Source organism: Strix aluco, chromosome Z (genome assembly GCF_031877795.1).
Source record: "Strix aluco isolate bStrAlu1 chromosome Z, bStrAlu1.hap1, whole genome shotgun sequence".
Classification (NCBI taxonomy): Eukaryota; Metazoa; Chordata; class Aves; order Strigiformes; family Strigidae; genus Strix; species Strix aluco.
Window position 1 is genome coordinate 94,900,681 of NC_133971.1, and position 22,739 is coordinate 94,923,419.

Below are 22,739 nucleotides of genomic sequence, written 5' to 3' on the forward strand. Positions count from 1 at the left end.
TGATGTCTTCCCTAATATGGATTTTATGCTGTTGCAATTTGTCTTTGAAGACACATTTAAAAAAAAAAAAAAAATTCAAGCCTTTTTCTTTATTAATTGTTAAATTCAGCCAATTCTTGTATTTGGGGCACAATTCTAATAACTAAGACTATGGTCTGGTTGTCCTTAACCCTTAGCTTTGTGATCCTTATGATTAGCAGAAAACACGGGCTTTACACTATAAAGAAAAGAATATAGCCAAAATGAAAGATCTTAAAAATACAAAAAAGATCTTAAAAATACAAAACTAGGTTCAAAAGTGTTGGCCAACTGAGAAAACTAATTTAACCTCCCATTTAATGTCTCATTTAAGTCTTACATTATTTCTGACGTGTGGTTTGCTGCATGACTTGGAGTTTTTTGGGTGGGCACGTAACCTGTCAGAATTGCTTTTCCAATTAATTTGTTCTCTTTATACTTCTAGTTTTTTTGCTGTCAGGTAAAATATTGCAGGGCTTATATCCTCCTGTGAGTAGGATGTAAGAAGAGAAGTGAGGTGTTTGAGGCTAAGAGCCGCCCCGTGGGTGCGTGGCTGGAGCGGGCCATCTCCAGATGCGTTGTCGGTCCCCTCAGGACCGTGCCCGATTGGGCTGGGGGGAATTCCCACCTTCCAGGGGTGAACACGGTCACGCTTGCGGTGCTCAGATGGCACCGTGCCAAACCCGCTGGGAAGCTGGTGTGATAAATAAGTTGGTGGATGTGCTTTGAAACGGTCTCAGTGTCTGGAATGAGATGAGACGGAGCTAAAGTGTGTTTTCATGCAACGTGTCAAATAATGGTCTAGAGAAAAGATAAACTTTCAGCTTGGTGTTTTTTCTTTTTCCTCCTTGTCTTTTGAACTGTGTTGCAGCACTTGAGAGAATGAATGCTGCCTCTGGCATGGTTAAACCTATCAAGGCTTGAGCTGCTTCACATCCTCTGGGTTTGAATACAACAACCCAACATCCTGTTGGTCTCATCTTTATTAATGATGTACGATGTTCCTAGCCCATTCTTGTGGAGTCAAAGGCTTGATGTTCATACTCCTGGAAGTTTGTCCAAACAAAATTCCCTGACCTGTTGTGTCCCTTTAATCCCTAGTGGCATCTCCTGCCCCTAAGGAACTGCAGTTATCTTGAGCAGAATAAGTGGCTCGCAAAGATGATTTCACCAGGCAAGAGCTGTGAAAATGGATACCCATTGAAACAAAGCCTAAAAGTATAAAATAGCTGAAAGTAAAATAGAGAGCAGTCAGAACTTGTCATTTGCATCTTCTCCTTCAGTCTTCCCTATCTTACTGGAATGCTTTGATGACAACTTCCCTCTCCAAGTGAGAGAGGAGCCAGCGAGGAGAGGTGCTGTGCTGGAGCTTGTTCTCACCAACGAGGAGTGGCTGGTGGGGAGTGTGAAGTCCAAGTGCTCTGCATTCAGGCATTTAAGAGCGAACCACATAGATCTTGCACGCTTACACGTTGCACCCTGTGTGTGTGAGATGCCCTATGCTTGCCCTTGATGAGTTAAAAAAAAAATTCCCCTTGTGCTTGCATTTGAAATCTCTGATGGATCTTTTGTCTTGCCAGAGTTTGCTTCATGGCCTGTCCCAGTACTTGAGAAAATCTGGTCTTCAGCAGAAGTGAGATAAATCGCTGCTGAAGATGAGTGTTTGACAATTGAAAGTTTTGCACTGATCTTTACTTCAAATAGATATCATGAGCCCATGTTAAGTGCCTTAAACTAGAGGACTGAGGCCTTGAACTTGATTTGATCTTCTATGGGTAGTCAGTGGAGGAGGGAGTGGAGAAGGAGCCTTTTGCTGTGAGTTGTGTTAGTAACGATTTAGATATGTTCTGGATCTTCAAAGCTCTGTAGGATTGTCCATGAACTGGATTAGGGCAGGGGAAGGGAATATTCATAAAAACTTTCTCTGCTGTCTAGGCAGAATCTGTTATTCACAGTAGTGGAGTCCTACCCCTCCTTTCTCTGAACAGCTTGACCTTTCATACATCAAAACTGGTCTGTCACCTTAGGAGCATCTACTGTTGTCATTGGAGAACAAACCACAGTCACGTCATGTGAGGCATTTCAGATTTCTGAAAGATGAGGCTCAAAGCCAGATTTAGAAGCCACAGAGGATGGGGTTTGCATGGCAGAGGGGCTTGTGGGAGTCTTATAGACCATGCTAACCCTTACTATGGCTGCTGGGGACTGTCATGCTGTGCAAGCTTCACTTGGCTCTTGCCTTCCTGTGCGTTCAACTCCGATTCAACAGGGTTTTGGCTCTGGCTGCTGTTGTCTTGTCGTACCGTGTAGCTCGGTGGTGGTGTTAGTAGCCTAGGAGCAATCCTTGCCTGTTGGAGGCGAGGCAATGGCGTTGCTTGGTTGTCCTCCAGAGCTGGGGATGCCTCTGTCCTGCTTGAAGACTCTTAGTTTATTGGAAGGTATGGCTGGAGTTACACCTAATTCCTCTGAAGGTCTTTTCGAGGTGGTTCTGAAGTACCTCAGATGAGGCAAGTCACAAAAACAGGACAAAAAAAAATCAAGAGATTGCTGGTCCACTCAGGGCATCTTTATGCTACTTCTACGGTGCTTTATGAGAGCAAAGTCACCTCTCCAAGTGTGAGTCTTTAAATATAATGGACCAAACGATGCTAGCACCAGCGAGCTCCCAGGGCATGGCGCACAAATGAGAGAGCCTGTGTTTTTTATTGTTTTAATTAGAGGTTTTGAAATACGGCCCTTTTTAGATCCTTCAGCAATAAAAAAGGCTTATTTTCTTGCTTATTTCCTGTTGGAGGAGCAGATTTGATGATTTCATTGGCGACTGATGGGTAGCTTGTTCTGCTCGCTGGCTGCAAGCCACGAGTGCTGGCAAGAGCCTCTGACAGGAAGATGAAGAGATTTACACCCTCTGATTTGTGTATTAACAGGGACAAAGCAGTAGGTGGGCTTGTCGGTGGATGATAAAAATTTAGGGTAGTATTTCTTTTCCTGGTGCAGGTCTATTGTGTTACTGTGAATGACAGGGAGTGACACTCCCGGAGATTCAGTATATTGTGTAGGCTTGTTAATAAATATTAGCGCAGTTGTTGCTTTGAATATCTACTGTCTTTTTAGACCAGATACAAGGAAAAAATTCTTTACTGCAAGGGTGGTGAAACACTGGACTAGGTTGCCCAGAGGAAGTTGTGGATGCCCTATCCCTAGAAACATTCCAGACTGGGTTGGACGGGGCCCTGAGCAACCTCATCTAGTTGATGATGGCCCTGCTTATTGAAGGAGGGTTGGACTAGATGACCTTTAAAGGTCCCTCCCAAATCAACTATTTGTGATTTTATGATTTTTCCCCTCTTTGAGGAAATAGCAAATAGTCTTAAGCTGAAAGCTGTGGCTGTATCTTGTAGGGATCATGAGACAGAGGAACTAGATCCAACCTACTGAGTCAACAGCCATAGTGGGTTATAGGTGGGGAGCTCTGGAGCTTTGTCTTTGCCCGTGGCTATAAGAAGGTCATAGTTTCAAGCCGTGGTCTTGAAGAATGTCAGACTTGGCTCCCGTGAACTCTGAAATGCTGACAAATCAGTAGAACCAATAGAAAAGTAATCTTGAGGGTTGTACTTGAATGCGTTGGTTAAAATTGAAATTTTTGTTGTTCTGAGCGTATCCTGCATGCGTGGAACATTCAGGCAGGACAGCTTTGTGCTAGTGCCTTCTATCAGAAAGAAAGATCTGTAAAGACTAAGTAGAACTGACCACGAAGGCATTGAATCCTTGATGAAAATCCCCCTACAGCATAAATATGTGGATGGAAAAAATAGATTGTTTCCGTGCGTTATGCTGAGCGCAGCCAGCAAGCGAGCCGCATAAAAGGTGACAAGTAAATTAGATTTTAAAATTCTTGCGGGTTTGATAATCTGAGCTGACATCAGTAACATAGGTTAGGGAAAAGTCTTTTTCACAATAATAAGTTCATTTATTTCCTGTGAGAGGTAAGAGGCTTCAAAGGGCAGATCCTGGCTTCATCTTCCTTCAGCTAGCCTTTCGTGGTGGAATTAGATTGCTGCCAAGAATTGGTGCTATAATATTTGTAATGGACTGTACATGCTGGGAGAGAAAATTGCTGCGCTGGAGGAGACCTCGATGTGTCCCCATATTAGACAAGAGGAAACTTCCTTCCTACGTGGGATATTCTGAATTGTCTGTTCATGAGTTACGGTTTCTATCTCGCCTACAGTGAGTTCAGCAGCACTTGTGTGAACACGTCTGCATGAGGGTAGGGCTGATGGAGGAATTCGGTGGCTTCCGACCTTTTTCTCCATGTGGTTTAAGAGGAAACATGGTGGCTCTCCTGCTGTTAGGAGGAACCTGATCTAACAGTAAACTACCAGGATTAAAACCTCCTCTTAAGATGAGGATGCCTGGGCAACCGGGGCACTTCCATGGTGAAGTAACATCAGGGTTGCAGCACAACTTAAGTGTTTGAGCTTAAACTCTCCCCTAAATCCTCTCTTATATATCTATTTATATATATTATTGTTTTTCAAGTCAACTATAAAATCTCTGTGCCTCGTTTCTTTGACTTTGTTACAAGTTGACCCAGTCCAGAGCTTCGCTCCAGAGTTGTGCTGCTGTTTGAGGTCAACAAAATTACCCTCCTCCCAAAAGAGCTGTGGAGAGAGAAGTGCGGGGACTGCCTCTTTCAGTCTTCACAGGAGAATCTGAGGGGTGTCTAAAGACTAGAAGACTTCAAGAATGTCAAGATGCATTTTCCAATATGCTAATTGAATGCTAAATACAAGTTGCAGAAATAATTCTCTCGCGCTTAAATGTGTAGGCTAAAAAAGCTGTCGTGGTTTGATTCTCCTGAAATGAGGCCAAATGCTTTGTTTGGCTTGGAGTTTGGGCTGGATCTGGCTAGAAAACATCGAAGCTGCTTTCCCTCCCCTGGCACGAAGCAAGACGACTCACTCCTCGATCCAAAAGCAACGAGACACGCACAAAGAGGACAGCAGAAAAGAATATTAAGTAGATATTCATTGAACAAGTATCAAAAAAAAATATTAAACATAATAGTGTTGTCTGAAGCTCTTCCTTTATTGTTTTATTTTTAGGGTATCTGGTGACGGTGGTCCCTAAGTTTTCTTTGCAGGAAGTAGACTTTCAACCACTCTTCAATAGAAGCCCACAAACTTGAATTGTGTTTTAAGCTCATTCCCTTCTGAGGATTTTTCTCTTTTCTGCTGAAGAACTGAGAACTCAACATACACCCAACCTTCCTCTCCCTCCCGGGCAGTCCCTGGACTGTATTTTCCCCAAAAGAAACTCCCACTCGGTTTTATGGAAGGGAAGGAAACGCTGATATATTTATAGAAGAGCTTGGGAAAACCTGCTTCAAACCTCTGCTGACCTTAGATTTCTCCTGTGGCTTTGAGCAAGCGAGTCAGTCACTGTAGCATCTTCAAAAGTGCCTAAAAAGCCTGAGGAACTCTTCTCAATTAGAAGTTGTCACATTTTATAAGCTTTGCTTTGTTGTCTTGCTGTATTTTGGAGAGTCAGTTCCTCATCTATGAAATTGAAATTGTATTGCCTTTTGCTTACGTCAGACAAATTAAAGACTGTGGTGCACTCAGTTATATAATAATTGAGATAATTTTATACATAAGTGTGTGTATATATAAAAAAAATATATGTAACTAGCTGTGCTTCAGTTAATCTGGAGCTATTTGGACCTACCTGCCACTGTGCTTCATAACTATTTGCATCTCAGTACACGATTTTGATGCCAAGCCCACGTTGATCCTTACCTCGTGCAGTCAAGGCCGTAGACCAGAGTCATCCTTGTTGAAGCCCGACTTCTTAAATCAACCTTGCAGACCTTCAGTTGTGTCTGTTCTCCCTTTGGTTGCCGCTGCTTGGATGCTCAGCGGCACGCCCAGCCGTGTTTTGGTATCCCCAGGGAGCTGCGATGGTGGGTTACAACTGGGTTGCTGCGGAAATAACACCTGGGGCCTGGGGAAACCAAAACATAACAAATTAAGAGTTCTATAAGTTTATTTCTAAGGATGCTGTGTTGCTCTTTCTCTGAAACTCTCACTTTTTATCGCTTCGGTGGGCACACTTTTAAAATACCTTTTTGATGGAGGAGTTTCAGGCAGAGATGATACGTGGTGTTGAACCTTTTGACTATATTGTCATTTCCAAGAATTTATTTCCTCTCAACCAGCCATGTTAACTTCTAGTTAAGCTTGCTTATGTTCAAATCAAGGAGAAATCAAGACAATCGTACGTTCACATCATAAATCACAAGCAGCAGACACGTCTCTATTGCCTGTTTCACGGGGTATTTGTGATATGATCGTGGGGTGACCGTGTCTGTGCATCCCCATCAGAATTTGTGTTCAAGGGTGAAGTTTATTGAGATTTAAACGTACTCTGCATAGTCAGAATACTGAGTGTGGGTTGTGTTGAAAAGAAAAAAAAGATTGGATTGTTTGGTGAAGTCTGCGCGTCTCGGTCTGATATTCTGCTGTACGTTACTCGGCGCAAATCTTTTCAGAATTGTAAAGTTTATTGAGATTTAAACGTACTCTGCATAGTCAGAATACTGAGTGTGGGTTGTGTTGAAAAGAAAAAAAAGAAAGAAGAGGTCCTGCCTTATTTGTAGCGGTCATGAGCTCTTGATTAATCCTATCAGGGTATTAATACAATTAACATGTAGTCATCTAATTTAGGTAACCCCCATGGGTTCCCCAGCCAGGTGAAGGCAAGAGGATTCCTCTCTGCCCCACTCTGCACTGAGTACGTAGGAACCTTGGGAGATGGGTGGCCTAATTTAGGCATAAAGGACAAATGCTCCCACATTAACAATGTTGATCTATTTTTAGCTGAGGTGTATGAATTTGATGAAAATTGAGTGTTAATAAGAAAAAATCATCCATGGTCACGTGTCTACCATGCCAACAGCTGAAACGAGCAGGTGGAAACCGGGACTGTAGAGCAAATTACCGTCTCCTTGTGAAGATTTTGTGTTTCCTTCAGCATTCTTGGAGTAGAGTCCTACCTTGTCGTGGATAAGTGTTATTTGGGTCATTCAGCTCCTGGCAGGATGAAGTATTTCTGATATTGGGCAAAGGTTTGAGGAGTGGTTGAACTTTTTTCTTGTTAAAACAGGTACTAGTGAATAGGCCTACGATTACTTGATGCGTCGTCTTTTGGCCTCATCTGCTTCGGAAACACCAGGCAGGTTTCCATCCTCAGCTTTTCAAACAGTAAAGCACCTTCCTTTCCTTCACTTTGTACTGAGGTGCCCTTTGTGGCAAATTGGTTTAACTTCTATCTATTAGCTGCCCAAATTTCATATATAAAAAATGCAAAGACATAAAATATCTTATTAATATTCATTTTCTTGTAAGATTAAAATCCTTCCCTTTGAGTCCTCCTCATTAGGCTGACAGTTGGTATTCGGGGTGGCTGCCTGATACTGTACTGCAGGAATTCCCCAGCAGGCAATATTGCTGAAAGCATATTGATAACTTGATTTTTTTTTTCCTTCCTTCCCCCCAGATTAGTTTCTTCTAAATCAGAAATTTGAGCGTCCGACTTCTAATCAGTTTTATTTTCTCTGAGATCTACAGCTTCCAGTCCCCTCAGGTGGGGTTTGCAACAAGAATGGGAACAGTTTAGCTCCTGTTTTCTCATGGTCCTCTACAACTCCCTGAAAGGAGGGTGCAGAGAGGGGGGATGAGTCTCTTGAGCCAAGGAACAAGTGCCAGGACAAGAGGGAATGGCCTCAAGCTGCGCCAGGGCAGGGTCAGACTGGCTCTTAGGAAGGATTTCTTTGCAGAAGGGGTTGTTGGGCGTTGGAATGGGCTGCCCAGGGCAGGGGGGGAGTCCCCATCCCTGGAGGGGTTGAAGAGTCGGGTTGACCCAGTGCTGAGGGATCTGGTGGAGTTGAGAACGGTCAGTGTGAGGTTCATGGTTGGACTTGGAGGATCTTCAAGGTCTTTTCCAACCGAGATGATTCTGTGGTTCTGTTTCTGGGAACGAAGTCAAACGCCACATCTGTGCTTGGATTGTTTGGTGAAGTCTGCACGTCTCGGTCTGATATTCTGCTGTACGTTACTCGGCGCAAATCTCTTCAGAATTGTAAAGTGGAGTTAGCAAAGGAAAAAGAACATAAAGTAACTAAAGTATCGCACCTTTTTGGAAACTAGCCTGTGGAAGAGCAATTTAGTAGTTTCTAAAATATTTACATTTCCAGATTCACTCACCCATGCTTTCTACTCTTTCCTATTTTCTGAGGCAAGCAGACGGAAATCACTCTTTTTCATTACCTTGGTTTCTTGCCCTTCAGCTATTATGTGAATTGAAAGTGAAAAAAAGGTCTTGTCTTGATGTTAAGTAACCTTGCAGACTTTAATTTGAAACAAACAAAGCATTTAAAGCAGTTCTTCTCTGGGGGATTGTGCTGAGTGCTACTAAATTGCTGAATATTTAATAGCTAAACATGTTCCAGACCCTGAGGTCTGTCCCCCAAATGATAAGCCTTTTTATTAAGTGAACTTTAATTGCTTAATAATTGGGCCTTCTGTAAGGAAAGATGGGGAGCCTGATAGGCTGCCAACCAACCTGCGTGGTAAATCGGAGTTGAGGACTGCTGTCATTTAAGTTTAAGTAGGTTTGGGTGTAATGCAAGGAGGTGCATCTGCGACCCTTTAGCTACAGGGCGAAGCATCATCAAGGACCTTCAAAGTCTAATTCCAGAGTCTGTCTCAAAAAGTGACTTTCTCAGCCTGATTTTGCCGCTTGGCTCCCTTGAGCCATCTCCCAACAACCCAAACATCTGTGTAGCTTTAAAAACTGTCTTTAAAATAAATCAACATCAGCCAAGAGAGCTGTAAAGACCCAATGATGGTTTTGAGATCTCATATATTACGCTCCTGAAGAGAGATAAATGGGTTTTGAACGTAACCATGGGAAAAGGTGGCTGGCGGCTTTTCACTGGGACACAGCAAAAGGTTTTTCGCAACATCCCAATCTATTACGTGTAGATTTTATGATTTTTATTAAACTTTAAAAGAAAAACAGTTGGGATGCCTGCAGAAAGGGAGACGGTGCAGAGACAGGGCAAAGTGTGAGCTGGCTTGTGTTGGGGGCATGACAGGTATGGTGCTGCCATCAAAAAAAAAAAATCCTTCAGTGGCAATTAGTTTACTTGTAATTTTTACAGTAAATTGTTAGATTTAGCTGTCTTTCTGCCTGGAAAAATTTGAAATTTTCAACAATTTTCCATCACTGTTCACACAACGCTTTTCTTGTTTAATTTTTTTTTTTTTAATTAAAGTGTTGAACGCTTCTATTTTTCTATCTTGCACCAGCTTTGCTGGGGGTAAGAAGCTGTTACTTGTGTCTCTGTCCACAGGAGAAAAGCAGCATCCTCACTGGGACAGGGAGGCTCGTGGGGATGGGTCTGGGACCGAGCTGCTGCTTCACTCACGTTGTTCGTAGGACTAACTTGTAACCATGGCAGTTGGGAAATACCACGGCCCACGTGATGGTAGATTCACGTACGCTCTTCACATACAGGAATGAACATGGGGGCCCCCCTCAAATGCCTTTTCCAGTACACGATCATTCCCCAGCACTTATTTGCTCAATAATTAGGTGGCGTTTTAATGCCGAGCAAGTTGGGGTCTTTATTCTTTGCTTCCTCAGCTCCTTTTTAAAAGCCTTCACTGAATACTGGCTGACATAATTTAAAAGATACTTGTTTCCTATATACTTTTTCATGGCTTTTAGGGTTGTCTTTTGGGTTTTTTACTCCCTCAAACACTTGGTGCATTTTGGAGCACACTTTTGAGTGACCGTATTTCCTAGTATGGCTCCAAATAGTCACTGCGGGCAGGCGAGCGTGCGCAGAGGGCTGGGGACTGGTCAGGACTGGAGCCAGAGCAGGTCCCCAAAATAGGTCCACACCATCTCTAGCACATCCCTCATCCATGCAGTTGCTTCAGTGTATCTTCTTGATTTATCCTTTTTATAGTTGACTGGAAAAAGGGCTGATTATTTATTTTTCTATGCTATTTGTAAAGTAGTGATGCTTCCAGGTAATAAAGTTCCTGTTCCTGACATCATCTTCCATTTGCATTCTGAATCTTGCAGACCTTCTCCTGTTCTTGCTGGGTTTTTCTTCTGTAGCATTTGAAGGACACAGTTCTCGTGTTTTTGCAGCGAGTGAGACTGGGATGTCTGGAGCTTGTGCAATTAAAGCTCCAAGCTCTGCCCTTGCGACTCAAAAATGTTTCATGGAAAAACAGACACAGGCCATTCCCTGTTCAAAGTATTTTGATTAAGTGACCCAAGTAACTTAGGAGTGGCTTTTTAGAGTATTTTTTTCTTTGATTTGCAGGGAAGGAGAAATACAGCAAGATGCGACTGTAACATTTTCCTAACCTTACGTAGGTTTAGTTGTTCTTTCCTTTGAATGCCACTCCGTTCTGAGCAGCTTGCCTTGCACGCTGGTGCATCTGTACTTTGTTAAAGTTGTTCCTGCGTGGGTTTGTAAGGAAGGTGCAATTTGTTACTCTTGATGTTGATAACACATCTTGTCTTGGCTGTTAATGAGTGTAATTTACCAAGGAAAGTGTTAGTCACCCTGCCATTATAGCAACCTCCAAGTAGTTTTCAGAACATGGCATAAATGATTTATTTATTTATTTTTAGTCTGGATTATTAACAAAATCCAAATCAGCATGGAAACAGCGCGTGACTGCTACTTTCAGCAGCTCTATAATTGTGCTTTTTTTTTTTTTGTGTTCACAGGACCACTGAGGTTTCTTTCCGAGACAGAATCTGTCACGGCTTTTGCAGGAGACACAATTCTGCTGAAGTGTGAAGTTGTTGGGGAGCCCATGCCCGTGGTGCACTGGCAACGAAACCAGGAGGACTTGTTGCTGAGCCCAGCTGACATGCGGGTGGCCGTCCTGCCCTCCGGAGCGTTACAGATCAGCAGGGTTCAGCACGGGGACAGCGGGATCTACAGATGCCTGGCAAAAAACCCGGCCAGTTCGAGAACGGGAAATGATGCCGAAGTCAGAGTTTTGGCAGGTAAGAACTAGACCCTTCTAGATGGCCTTTTCCTCTTGTCTGGTCGTGTCCTTTAGTTCTCTGAAAGAGCAGTCACTCCTCTTGGGGCAGCTAGGCTGATTTATCCCACTTTCTTTCCAGTTACTTCTACAAGCTTCCAAGTTCTTCACATGGAAGAGCCTGGAGACCTTTAGAAGCAGTTGGATGCAAAGGTGAGGAGTTGACACCTTAGGAAAGCATTCACGCTGCCTAACTGGAAGTACCAAATTTAGATACATATGAATGCGGAGAGAGAAGAACTTCCCATCTCAGAGTGCTGTACATATTGTCTCAGAGGGCGCTCTGGAATAGCTTCTCTCGCTCCATTGACTGGAAAAGCGATCCATTGGGACTAAGCTCCTGAATTTACCTGCTCAAAGTGAGGTTGCTTGGATGCTTTAGCGCCTGATGCGATAAGGCCAAATGCCGGATTCTGCACTTGGGCCACAACAACCCCCAGCAGCGCTACAGGCTTGGGGAGGAGTGGCTGGAGAGCTGCCAGTCAGAGAGGGACCTGGGGGGGTTGATTGCCAGCTGGCAGCTGAACAGGAGCCAGCAGTGTGGCCAGGTGGCCAAGAAGGCCAATGGTATCCTGGTGTGTATCAGCACTAGCGTGGCCCAGCAGGGACAGGGAAGGGATCTGACCCCTGGACTCGGCACTGGTGAGGCCGCCCCTCGATGAGTGGGTTCAGTTTTGGGCCCCTCACTCCAAAAAGGCCATTGAATGACTCGAGCGTGTCCAGAGAAGGGCAACGGAGCTGGTGCAGGGTCTGGAGCACAGGTGTGATGGGGAGCGGCTGAGGGAACTGGGGGGGTTTAGTGTGGAGAAGAGGAGGCTGAGGGGAGACCTCATGGCCCTCTACAACTACCTGAGAGGGGAGATGAGTCTGTTGAGCCAAGGAACCAGCGCCAGGCCAAGAGGGAATGGCCTCAAGCTGCGCCAGGGCAGGGTCAGACTGGCTCTTAGGAAGGATTTCTTTGCAGAAGGGGTTGTTGGGCGTTGGAATGGGCAGCCCAGGGCAGGGGGGGAGTCCCCATCCCTGGAGGGGTTGAAGAGTCGGGTTGACCCAGCGCTGAGGGATCTGGTGGAGTTGGGAACGGTCAGTGTGAGGTTCATGGTTGGACTGGAGGATCTTCAAGGTCTTTTCCAACCAAGATGATTCTGTGGTAGGCCAAGTTGCCCAGAGTGCCATTTAGCATCTGGTATGGTTTCACTGTGACAGGTAACGTCCCTAAATTCATGGCTGAGTGAGCATCTTGTTTTCTCTCTTAATAAACTCATCAGCTAAATAGATGGCTACCACCGCAGCATAGGATCAAAAACCCAGCACCAGAAGAGTGGCTTGAAAAAGGTATTGCTGTAAAATCTCCTTCCCGTCTGGTTTTTGCATTAAGAAATAACCACGAATTAAATGAGACAGGGATGTATTTTTAGAATTTTTTCAATATATGCATTTTGTAGACAAACGTTGGTGGCCTGCGTGGCTTCTCACTAAGTGAGAGGTGACGGGGCAGGATTTTCAGATTTCTGAGATGGTCTGAACAAGATAGACATCAGGAAGGGCAGGATCAGTCTCAGAGAAGTGTCTGTGCTAACACGGGTGAAGCTTGATGCGTTCATCCTTGCTTCTGGGTCCGGTCTGTGGCTCTGGGATTTATTGCAGTGGAATTTAGGGGATTATAGTTTCTTCTTTGGGGGTTTGACACCAAAAAAAGGAACCAGCCTCCCCCTCTAAATCTAGGATTACAAACTAAAGCCTACGTAGCAGAAAACAAGGATAGTAGTAGGTATCGATTTTTTTTTTTTTTTGGAGCTGTAAAGCAAAGCAACAACCAGAACGGCTGGCAGCAGGGGTAGGCCACAGCACCTCGAGTTCCCTGCAGGTTTTTCCTGGTCTTTTTGTGGAACAGAGCTTGCCCCAACCTCTGGAGCATGGACCTGTTCTCCAGGGTGGTGGCTTTGGGGCTCCCAGGCTCACCATGACCCCTGTGCCTTTCCCTGTGCGTTGGGCCTCAGCGAGGTCTTGCTGCCTCGGCTGTTATTGATGGCGATGAGATCCATGGGGGAGAAAAAAAAAAAATAGTTTTTTAGTTGTTTTGATTAGACTTAAAAAAACCTACAGAACTTTGTATTTTAGACAGAACTGGAAGATTTCTTTCAGGCTTTTCAGACTACTCTTAATTTGCCGCGTGTCTACATTTCTGATTATTTGTGGATGGATTGATGGTTCTTCCTTTTCACAGATTCGGTCGTTAACATCCTGGCTAAATGGCCTCTCTCAGGCTGTCTGTAGGAGAGATGGGAATTAATTTATCTCTTTCTAGCATGCTAAAATTTTATACCAGGGAAACACTGGAGCAAATAATGAGGAAAAAACATAACAAGGGAGTAGCGGAGTCCGTCAGACTTCAGCTTAGGGCAGGCAGCACAAGGTCTCATTTTGGGATAATGTGAGCAGACAGCAGCTCTTGTAAGAAATGAGTGGTGCTCCTGAAACAAAAATTCAGATCTTATTGAGCCCCTTGGGAATTTTGTTCTCATGTGCACGCTTTGATGGTTCAGAACTATCCGATACTTTGCTGCTAATTCTGCCTCTCCTGTTTTTGCTTGTTGGTAGAAATTTGTCTTCAGTTGCAGCTCTTCTCTTCCATAATTAGTGACGGTGGAATATTCTTGTTAGTCTTCTCCCCCTGGTTAGTGAGGAGAAAAGAAAAAGTTTTAAATCGTATTCAAAGGAATAGGCAACAAAACAACAAAAAAGTGTAGGTAGTATACCATAATTCTGGTTTTTTTTCTTTATTTTTTTTAAATGCTGCTTCTTCCACAGACTGTGGTTGTGATTTGTTTGAACACGCAGCATATCTGTTGGGATTTGTGGCAAAACTGACCACAATCCTGGCAAATAATTTCTAATCTTCTTTACAGCTTCCAAAGAATGCAAGAAAAAAGAACGAGGGATAAATATCTGTTGTCATTTAGTTTTTTTTAGTCAAAGTGCCTGTGGCTTAAATATTTGGTTCGACATTATGGGTGGTCTGGAGATATCTGTATGCCCTCTTGATAGAAAAATTCATCATCCAGCATGAATACAGGTTAGAAAAACAAAATATTTGGATGGAGGAATTGCTAATTTCCTGGACAGAAAAGTAAAATTCATCCTAGGAGATCCAAGCCTGTAGTTTAACTCGCCGTGTAAATGAAGGAGTAGTTGAGCCTTCAACCTCCGTTATCAAAGAGAAGTGGTTTGTAGGTGCTTGATGTGCCTCAAAGGTGGGGCAAGGCACTGAGCATCAAGGTTTGATTTTGATAACTCAGAGACATTTTGCAAGTGACCATTTGCAAGTGTTTTTGTGATGTGCAGTTTGATTCTGCCCGGGGAGGCTCTGGAAGGGGCTGATTTCATCCCCCCGCTTCCCCCCAGCGCATCAGTGTTTCACAAACAGCTTCAACCTCGCTATATCCTCCATCAGAAACCATGTGTCTGTAGAAATACAGGCCCTAGGAGAACAGATTTTGAAGAGCTTTTTTATAAAAGCCCAACAAACCTGAGCAAACCTCTTGAGGAGTTTTTAATGCGTCAGGTTTTATCTGTTGCTCTTAATTTTAAGAGTAGCCGTTGCAGCTTTTTGCAGAAAGCTCATTTTAAATGCACGTTTTCTCACCTTTCTAATTGAAGGGCTGCTCTTTTCTCTGGGGTCCAGAAACTTTAATCCCAGGTGGAAAGTTTCAGCAAATACTGAAAACACGAGGAAATTCATATTCAGATAACTATGCGCGCTCACCTAATTAATTTAGAGGGAATAATGCTATTGTGCAAAAAAAAAAAAAAAAGGGAAAAGATGTAATACAAACCTGTATTAAGGAATTAATTCTTAGCGGAGTTTGTTGCTTCTGTAAGTTGAGCAAGTTTCTTTGGGAGGGCTGTACGCTTCAGAGGATGTTTTAAAAGCAAAAGTTGAATAGTTCGAGGCCTGAAAGCTATTAATTCTCTATTTATAAATAATAATCCTGCATTTATCATTAGCTGTTCAAGTAGTCTGCCGCTGTACTATTGTCTATTATGGAGGTTCCTTCACTGTCCCTGAGCTGGTCTGCTGAGCTGCAGTGCAAGATAACGGCAACAATATCATGTAATTCCTTCCTATTTAATGGGAATAGAGTTTGGTTGCTGCTGTGTGATTCAGCTCCTTCCTCGCCGTTGCATTTCTGAGGGGAGAAGGATAACAGCGGCAAAAAGGGCCAGATAGAAACAGATCCGGCGAGAAGGAACTAGGAAGAAGAGGTTGATGGGCACGTTTAAGTCATTGCGTGCGACAGAAGTTGCCTCACGAGCTCAGGCTTGCTTTGATGCTTAAATGCCTCCACTTAGAAGAAGAGCAATTGCAATGTTGGATTTATTTCAATACAACGTAACGTCGTGGCGCTGACAGTTTTGTAGTTAGCGCTGTCTTAGCTTGATTTTGAATAGTCTTGTTAAGACAGGAAGGTCTTGTCTGAGGACGTTTGACTTGGTAAATGCCTGTATGGGAAATGAAAGGGCTGGAATATGCTGAATTATGTGATTTGATATGATTTTGTTGGTTTTCTATGAGTTATGGTTAAACTTAGTCTTGAGGAAGGTCTGGCGAAGCGATAGCACGTCATCTCTTTGAAGCTCAGCCATCAGTTCTTCAAGCAACACGCTGAGCTTGTATCAGCTGCAGAGATAATTTAAAGATTTCTTCTCATCTTTTTATACCCTGGGAGGATCCCTGTGTTGATGTACATTCCCTAAGAGCCACTAATTGTCACAGTCAGGTCTTTACCTTATTCTTAACCTCAACAGCTAGTGCTTAACAGTGTTTATTTTTAGATGAAAACAGATTTCCAACAGATGTGAACCACTTAAAATAGACACTCAACTTGTGAATTTATATTTTTAAACATAACCAATTTCACGTTTGTTCTCCAGCGCCTATTTCCTGCAGGGGGTGCCTTGCCCTTATTCCATTTAATACATAAAAAAAACCCAACCAAACAAACAAAAAAACCAAAAAAACAAAACCAAAAAAAACCCCCCCAACTCCAACCCAAACAAAAACCCAGCAAGACCAGTGTCATTTATGGATGTGGGGGTGATACCAGGAGTGGGTCCCCTCCAAAGATGGATCCAGATCATGGGAACACGTTTCACCACGTGTATCTTGATTTATTAGCGAGGTGATCCACGCAAGCGTGTGAAGGCTCTGCTTAGAGCCAAGGATGCTTCAGAAAGGATTTCTGTTACGTGAATCACAGAATCATCTGGGTTGGAAAAGACCTTGAAGATCCTCCAGTCCAACCATGAACCTCACACTGACCGTTCCCAACTCCACCACATCCCTCAGCGCTGGGTCAACCCGACTCTTCAACCCCTCCAGGGATGGGGACTCCCCCCCTGCCCTGGGCAGCCCATTCCAACGCCCAACAGCCCCTTCTGCAAAGAAATACTTCCTAAGAGCCAGTCTGACCCTGCCCTGGCGCAGCTTGAGGCCATTCCCTCTTGGCCTGGCGCTGGTTCCTTGGCCCAAGAGACTCATCCCCCCTCTCTGCACCCTCCTTTCAGGGAGTTGGAGAGGGCCATGAGGTCTCCCCTCAGCCTCCTCTTCTCCACACTAAACCCCCCCAGTTCCCTCAGCCGCTCCCCATCACACCTGTGCTCCAGACCCTGCACCAGCTCCGTTGCCCTTCTCTGGACACGCTCGAGTCATTCAATGGCCTTTTTGGAGTGAGGGGCCCAAAACTGAACCCACTCATCGAGGGGCGGCCTCACCAGTGCCAAGTCCAGGGGTAAGATCCCTTCCGTGTCCCTGCTGGCCACGCTAGTGCTGATACAAGCCAGGATGCCACTGGCCTTCTTGGCCACCTGGCCACACTGCTGGCTCCTGTTCAGCTGCCAGTGAACACAGACTAAATACGAGCTTCCAGGTTGAGGCAGTAGCTGAGGGAGTGAATGTTGATAAATTAATAATAGTTCAGAAAAGAATTATAGTGTTTACTGTACATAGCCTGCCTTTTGGTAAACACATGGGAAATTTTGTACTTTAGGAGATCTTTATAGACTTGCTGTTAGTGTGCTCCGTAAGCAGTTATTTGGGGTAAAAGGCTCTTTAATGTGCAATTTTTTATAAACTACATGAAAAACTAATGACTAGAAACCTGAAGGTATTTTCTTGCAAGGAGAAAAAAGTTAAACGCTTAAACCCAAGTAATAGCTATTGGAACTGTTGATTTTTGTACTGAATTTTCCATCAGTTCAGTTGGATTAGTTGATTTTTAGTCGCTGCTCCTCCTGCCTTGTAAACTGAGCAACAAATGGATGAAAAGCCTCATCCTGAGCAGCGCACCCGGCACAGGCAACGCTTGTGCTGCTGAGTTGGGATAATTTTTGTGTAAGATTTTACTTTTACCTCATTAGGAGAGAACCATTTGGATGGGGTATGCCCTGTCACAGAACGTGCTGTGTTACTAAGCAAGAGTGTAATTACTCTGATTTTTTTTTTTTTTTTTAATTATTGGTAGTATTTAGATCAAGGAAGAATATTTCCTTGTGTGGTAAATATATCCTCCTAAGGTGTCATCTGTGAAGTCGAGTTTGAAAACAAGGCAGCAGTGTGAGAATATTCACACATGCAGCAGTGCTCTCATCTTTCCATCTGTTTTGTTATAAGGTAAATTCCTAGTTAGAAAATACCCATGTAATAATCCCAGTATTGGGGTTATCGCTCCTTCCAGCTGCCCAAGTGAATAGCAGTGCTGAGGTCACTTTATAAGCTAGCTATATTCTGACCTTTAACAAAAAAAAGGTTAAATTTAAAATTCTTATTTAATAATCCTGGGAAATGAGCTGTTTTGCCTCTCTCCCCTAGATAAATCTGATTAGTGCTTCAGTAATCTCTCACATAATACATATAAATATCAATTTCCCATGTTACAGCAGCTTGCTTGGTTGGAAATCAAAATGAGCAGGCAGACGTACGTATGGTCGGTGTGTCCTCGTAGCATGGGGCTGGTCTTGAGTTCAACTCTATCACAAGAAAAATAACTAATATCAGCTAAAGAGCTGTTTGCTCAACAGCTCCCTGGCTGGCTGCCAGATGAGGGGGGGTTTATTTGGGAGATACGTGTGGAGGTTTCAGGGATTGCTCCAAACAGGATTGGGTTGTAGTACTTGTATCTGAAGCACAGATTGAGTTCGGAACAAAGGGCCTTAAGAATACGATGGAATTTATTTCCGAATATATTCGGAAGCGTAAGTCATTATTGGAAGGTTTCTGGTGTGTGATTAACCTCATGAAATTGAGGATGCTGATACTGTCAACTAGAGGAGCACAGGCTGGCTGGCACATTTGGGTTGTATGGAGAAGAACAAGGTAGTTTGTTTGAGATTTATCGCTGATTTTGCTCTCAAAACGCAGTCGAGAAGGAATCCCAAAGAGAAGGGAATCCTGTAGTGTTGGAACAGTCTGCATTCCAGCTTTGAGCTTGGTTTTATATTATAGTGGCAGTAGAGCTTTAAAATGGAATATTATTTTAAATACTGCATAATTTTATTGGAATTATATGGAATGATATTATATAAGAAATTACTAATAATTATAAATAATTACAACTAATAACAACATACTCATAAACTACTGGTGACTATTAATGATTATTATAGATCCTAAACATCAGAGATGTTCAGGTTGGGCTTTTTATGAACCTGTAGTATTTAGATTTCTGGGGGTTTTTTGGTGTGGTTTTTTATGCTTTGTTGGGTTTTTTTAATTGCATGGAACACATTGCTTTCCTTTCTGGCTATTAACCCACTTTATTAGTAAAACATACATGACTGTCTCATCACCACTACCTTTGGTGAGGTTACCTCTTAAATCAGAAGAGAATTGCCCTGTGCAGGAGTCAAATTATCAGCCAGAGAGAACATAAGTGGAGTGAATCAAATGGCTGTTGGGGAATTGCAAGTGTATTTTTACATATAAAAAAAAAATATTAAAAAAATTAGTACTATCTTGAAAGAAGTGGTTTTAAAAAGCTTGTCCGAACGCAGATCTTTTCAGGTCATTATATCCAGATTAAAACGTAGCTCGTGGAAGAGCTGAGAAATTCTCAGGACCTTCAATTCTTGACCATAACTTTGGAATATTGAAGTTTCCAGTGGTCTGGAACAAACCGACCAACCCTTGAGTTACCTGATGGTCTCTCAGGTTGGCATCTTTGAGACATAAGATGATAGAAAGGTCCGTGCAATTAAAACCAGTCAGTATCGGTGTATGAAAATGGAAGATGTTGGCATAAATTTTTGGGGATAATTTGTATTGTTATAGTAGATTTCTGGGAGGATTTTTTTGCCCAAGAAATTAGAGAATTGGAAATAAATATGGTATCTATATGCTAAATCGAATTTGTAGCCATGAAGTGTCTAAATAGAAATGGTGACTGAGCAGATTTTTAATTTTTTTACTGGGACTCCTCACTCTAGAGTCAGGGATATATTCTTGATCCTATACTCTCTAATATACCATATAACAATAAAACTGCAATTGAAAGTGTATGCACGTATCACAGAGGTGGTAAATACTGAACAATGTGGATCACTAGACAGAACTTTATAAATGGGGCAGAATTTAAAAAAAAATATTTTGATGGGATTGGTCCTATTGGTTGTATCATAGGAGAGCCTAGGGGCCAGAGCAACCACTTTCCTATGACAAAAATTTGAATAATCAGCAGAAGGAAGGGTGAGACAGTGCTATGAGAGGGTAATGAAATCCTGGTAAGGGTAACACCGGTGACGGCCGGCTCGTGACACGGGAGATTTGGGACTTCCATGCTGAGGTCAGCGTGACGTAGGGTGTGTGACTGGCCACCATGTTTTTGGAAATGTTGCAGGAATTTTGGAGGAGGCTTAGAGAACGGCCATAAAAATGATTTAAAAGACTGTCGTATTTACCATTTAAAAGCTACGAATCAATTTGAGGGTGCTACTTGTCTCTAGAAGTTCACTAAGTTAGTCTTCAAATTTTTTTTTAAATTATTTTCATTCTTTCAACTCAACAGACCAGGACTGGGACTAAAATCTCTTTCCTCTCCGGTTATATTCAGAGGGCTGCATTGAAAATCTTCCATTAGATTTTTCTCTGGATTCAGTTACTACCTGAATCAAACGGCTTTGCTTCTGTGTCTGCATCTCAAGGATGATGTAGGTCTAAATGTCTGCCAAAGCTCTGTGGCTCAGCTGGAAATAAGGGTGTAAATGTGTTGCTACTTTCTCACCTCAGCTGTAGTCTCTGTTTTTGGGATAGAAGATAATGTGGTTGTGGAGCAGTTCCTCATTTGGTTTCAATTTTGCCTCTAAAACTTTAATGCTAGAGAAAAAGCTTCCTCCTTTTCTCTTGTAAATACAAACCAGCGATGTCCCTTCTCTACCCCCGCAGTAATAAATTTTATATTATTCTTTTACCGAAGGATCCCAGAGAACCAGTCAAAGGCCTTGTAAATATTTTTGTCTTCATTATGGATGAGGAAACAGAGTGTCTCTCAAGAAATCATCATTAAAGCTGGAAATAGGACCCCTGATGTATAGTCTCATGTTCCAGCAGCGACTTGGCACAGTTTTCCGTGCACTTTACTTAATGTATTTGGAAGTTACTACAGTAAGAAAAATGTCATCACGCCCTGATGCGTGTCGGTGCTAATGTTACAATCCTTGTGTGTCCTTATTACTTCGATGCTCTTGGTCATGTCGCATCCCTGAGCTCTGCTAAGCCAGGCTTGTGTTTTTTGGGAGGGGAGGGCGGGAGGGCTGAAGGAGAGAAATGCTAGCAAGGGGATTGGGAGGTGGAAGCAAAAAAAGGAAATCCTGAAGTAGCGACTGCGTTCTGGTTATACATTTTAATGCATTCTGTATATTGAGAGATCGGTATCATCGTAATGACAGATTGCTCTAACGCTATTCACACACAACCCTCGCTTTCTCATTGGGATTAAGTGTTCAGCCTCCAGGCACGATGGTGAGATCAGGTTGGGGAATTTTGCTGGCCTTTCTTCACTGGCAGCAGAGAGCAAAATTGGGTTTTATTTGGTATAAATCTTTATCTCTCTTAATCGAATTTAGAAATGTAACTATGAACACTTAAGAGATAGTCCGTCACATCAGTGTCACATTAAAGGCGTCTCAGTCCTGTAATTTGCAATATAAAAACCGCTGCAATAAAAAAACTAAAATTGTACTGGCAAAGTACAATATCATCTAAATACGTTCAGAAAAATTTCCATGGGTATGATGTGATGGGAGCCTTCCGTCAACCAAACAACACTTACAAATGCAGTCGTGCAACGTAGCTTAGCACAGTGAGGTGCCGTACAACAGGATGCAACGCATTTTTATGAAAGCATTTCCTTTTTTTTTTTTCCCCCAATATATAATGTAGCTAAAATACTGCAGTGTTATTTTTCTCTTTGAGTGCTGAAGACGTGTATGTGTATTGTTGAATCCGGATGAACTGCTTGCAACTTCATTTTCCTTGGAAGACAGAAATAAATTGCGCTGTCTTGAGTTGCGCTTGCTGAAGACCAATTTGGGGTGGGAGTTAAAGACGTCTTCAACACATATCAATGTATATCGACAGAGATCTGAGGGTTTGAGAGAATGATCAGTGATTGACTAGAAAGTATTCTGGTAAAATGTGGCAGAAACTGCCTTCAATAAATGTGAAAAAAATTAATTTGAGGCCTTTCCCTTCTACAGAATGCCCTTAGTTACAAAATACCTCAATTATTCCATTAACCATCTATAAAAAGGAAATAAAATGACTTACACTAATAAGGCTTTGTGAAGGTATATATATATATTTTTGCAGATAGCGTGGTATTCTCAGATATCAGCGTAATGGGGCTATCGCAATCATATATGCATTCACAGATCCTATTTGTGCTTTTGAATTTCAACTATGTGTCATTGATTTAACGAGCATGGAAAATATGTGTATGGCTGTACCTCATTACTGCACATTGTGTGCTCAAGAAAAATGGTAAATATGAAACGAGAGCTTTTGCTTTGTTCGGGGAAAATAAGTTCTTACAGCTCACCGCTTTATAATTGGTTTTAGGCATATCTGTTCATTCTTAAGCATTAATATATAGAAATTAGTTAAAATAAAATCAACAAATGCCAGCAATGTGGTAGGTGCTCTGTAGGCTGGGAAGTCAGCGTAGCCCTGGCTTCCAGCTGGGCCACCACAGGCTCCGAGCGTGCACGTTGAGCACCCCAATGATGGGGTCTATGGCCATTGATTTATTTTTTTCCAAGCAGTTGGCTTAAAAAGTTAATGTTGAAAAAGACCAAGAGGTGTCCTGTCCCTTCCCCATGGATGGGGGCATCACAGCCGTGAGCTTAGGCCACAAATGATGTCTCGGGGCTGAAATGAAGGGGATGACTCCAGCGGAGCCAGGGCTTCATGCAAAGAATTTTGCATCTGCTAAAGCCTAGTCCAGAGTTGGTTGATTATGTGGGCTTGATTATGGTGTACAAGTACCTTGTCAGGGAGAACACACCGAGTGCTCTTTAATCAAGTGGAGA

At 42.9% G+C, this 22,739-nt stretch overlaps 1 protein-coding gene across 1 annotated transcript in view; it reads left to right on the forward strand.

Annotated features, from left to right (window-relative positions):
* LOC141918062 (netrin receptor DCC) overlaps positions 1-22,739 on the forward strand; it is a 629,575-nt gene that overhangs the window by 288,467 nt on the left and 318,369 nt on the right. Inside the window, exon 3 of the mRNA XM_074812087.1 lies at positions 10,837-11,121. Within this exon, the coding sequence (XP_074668188.1) occupies positions 10,837-11,121 (285 nt within the window). The remainder of the gene's footprint in view (positions 1-10,836; positions 11,122-22,739) is intronic.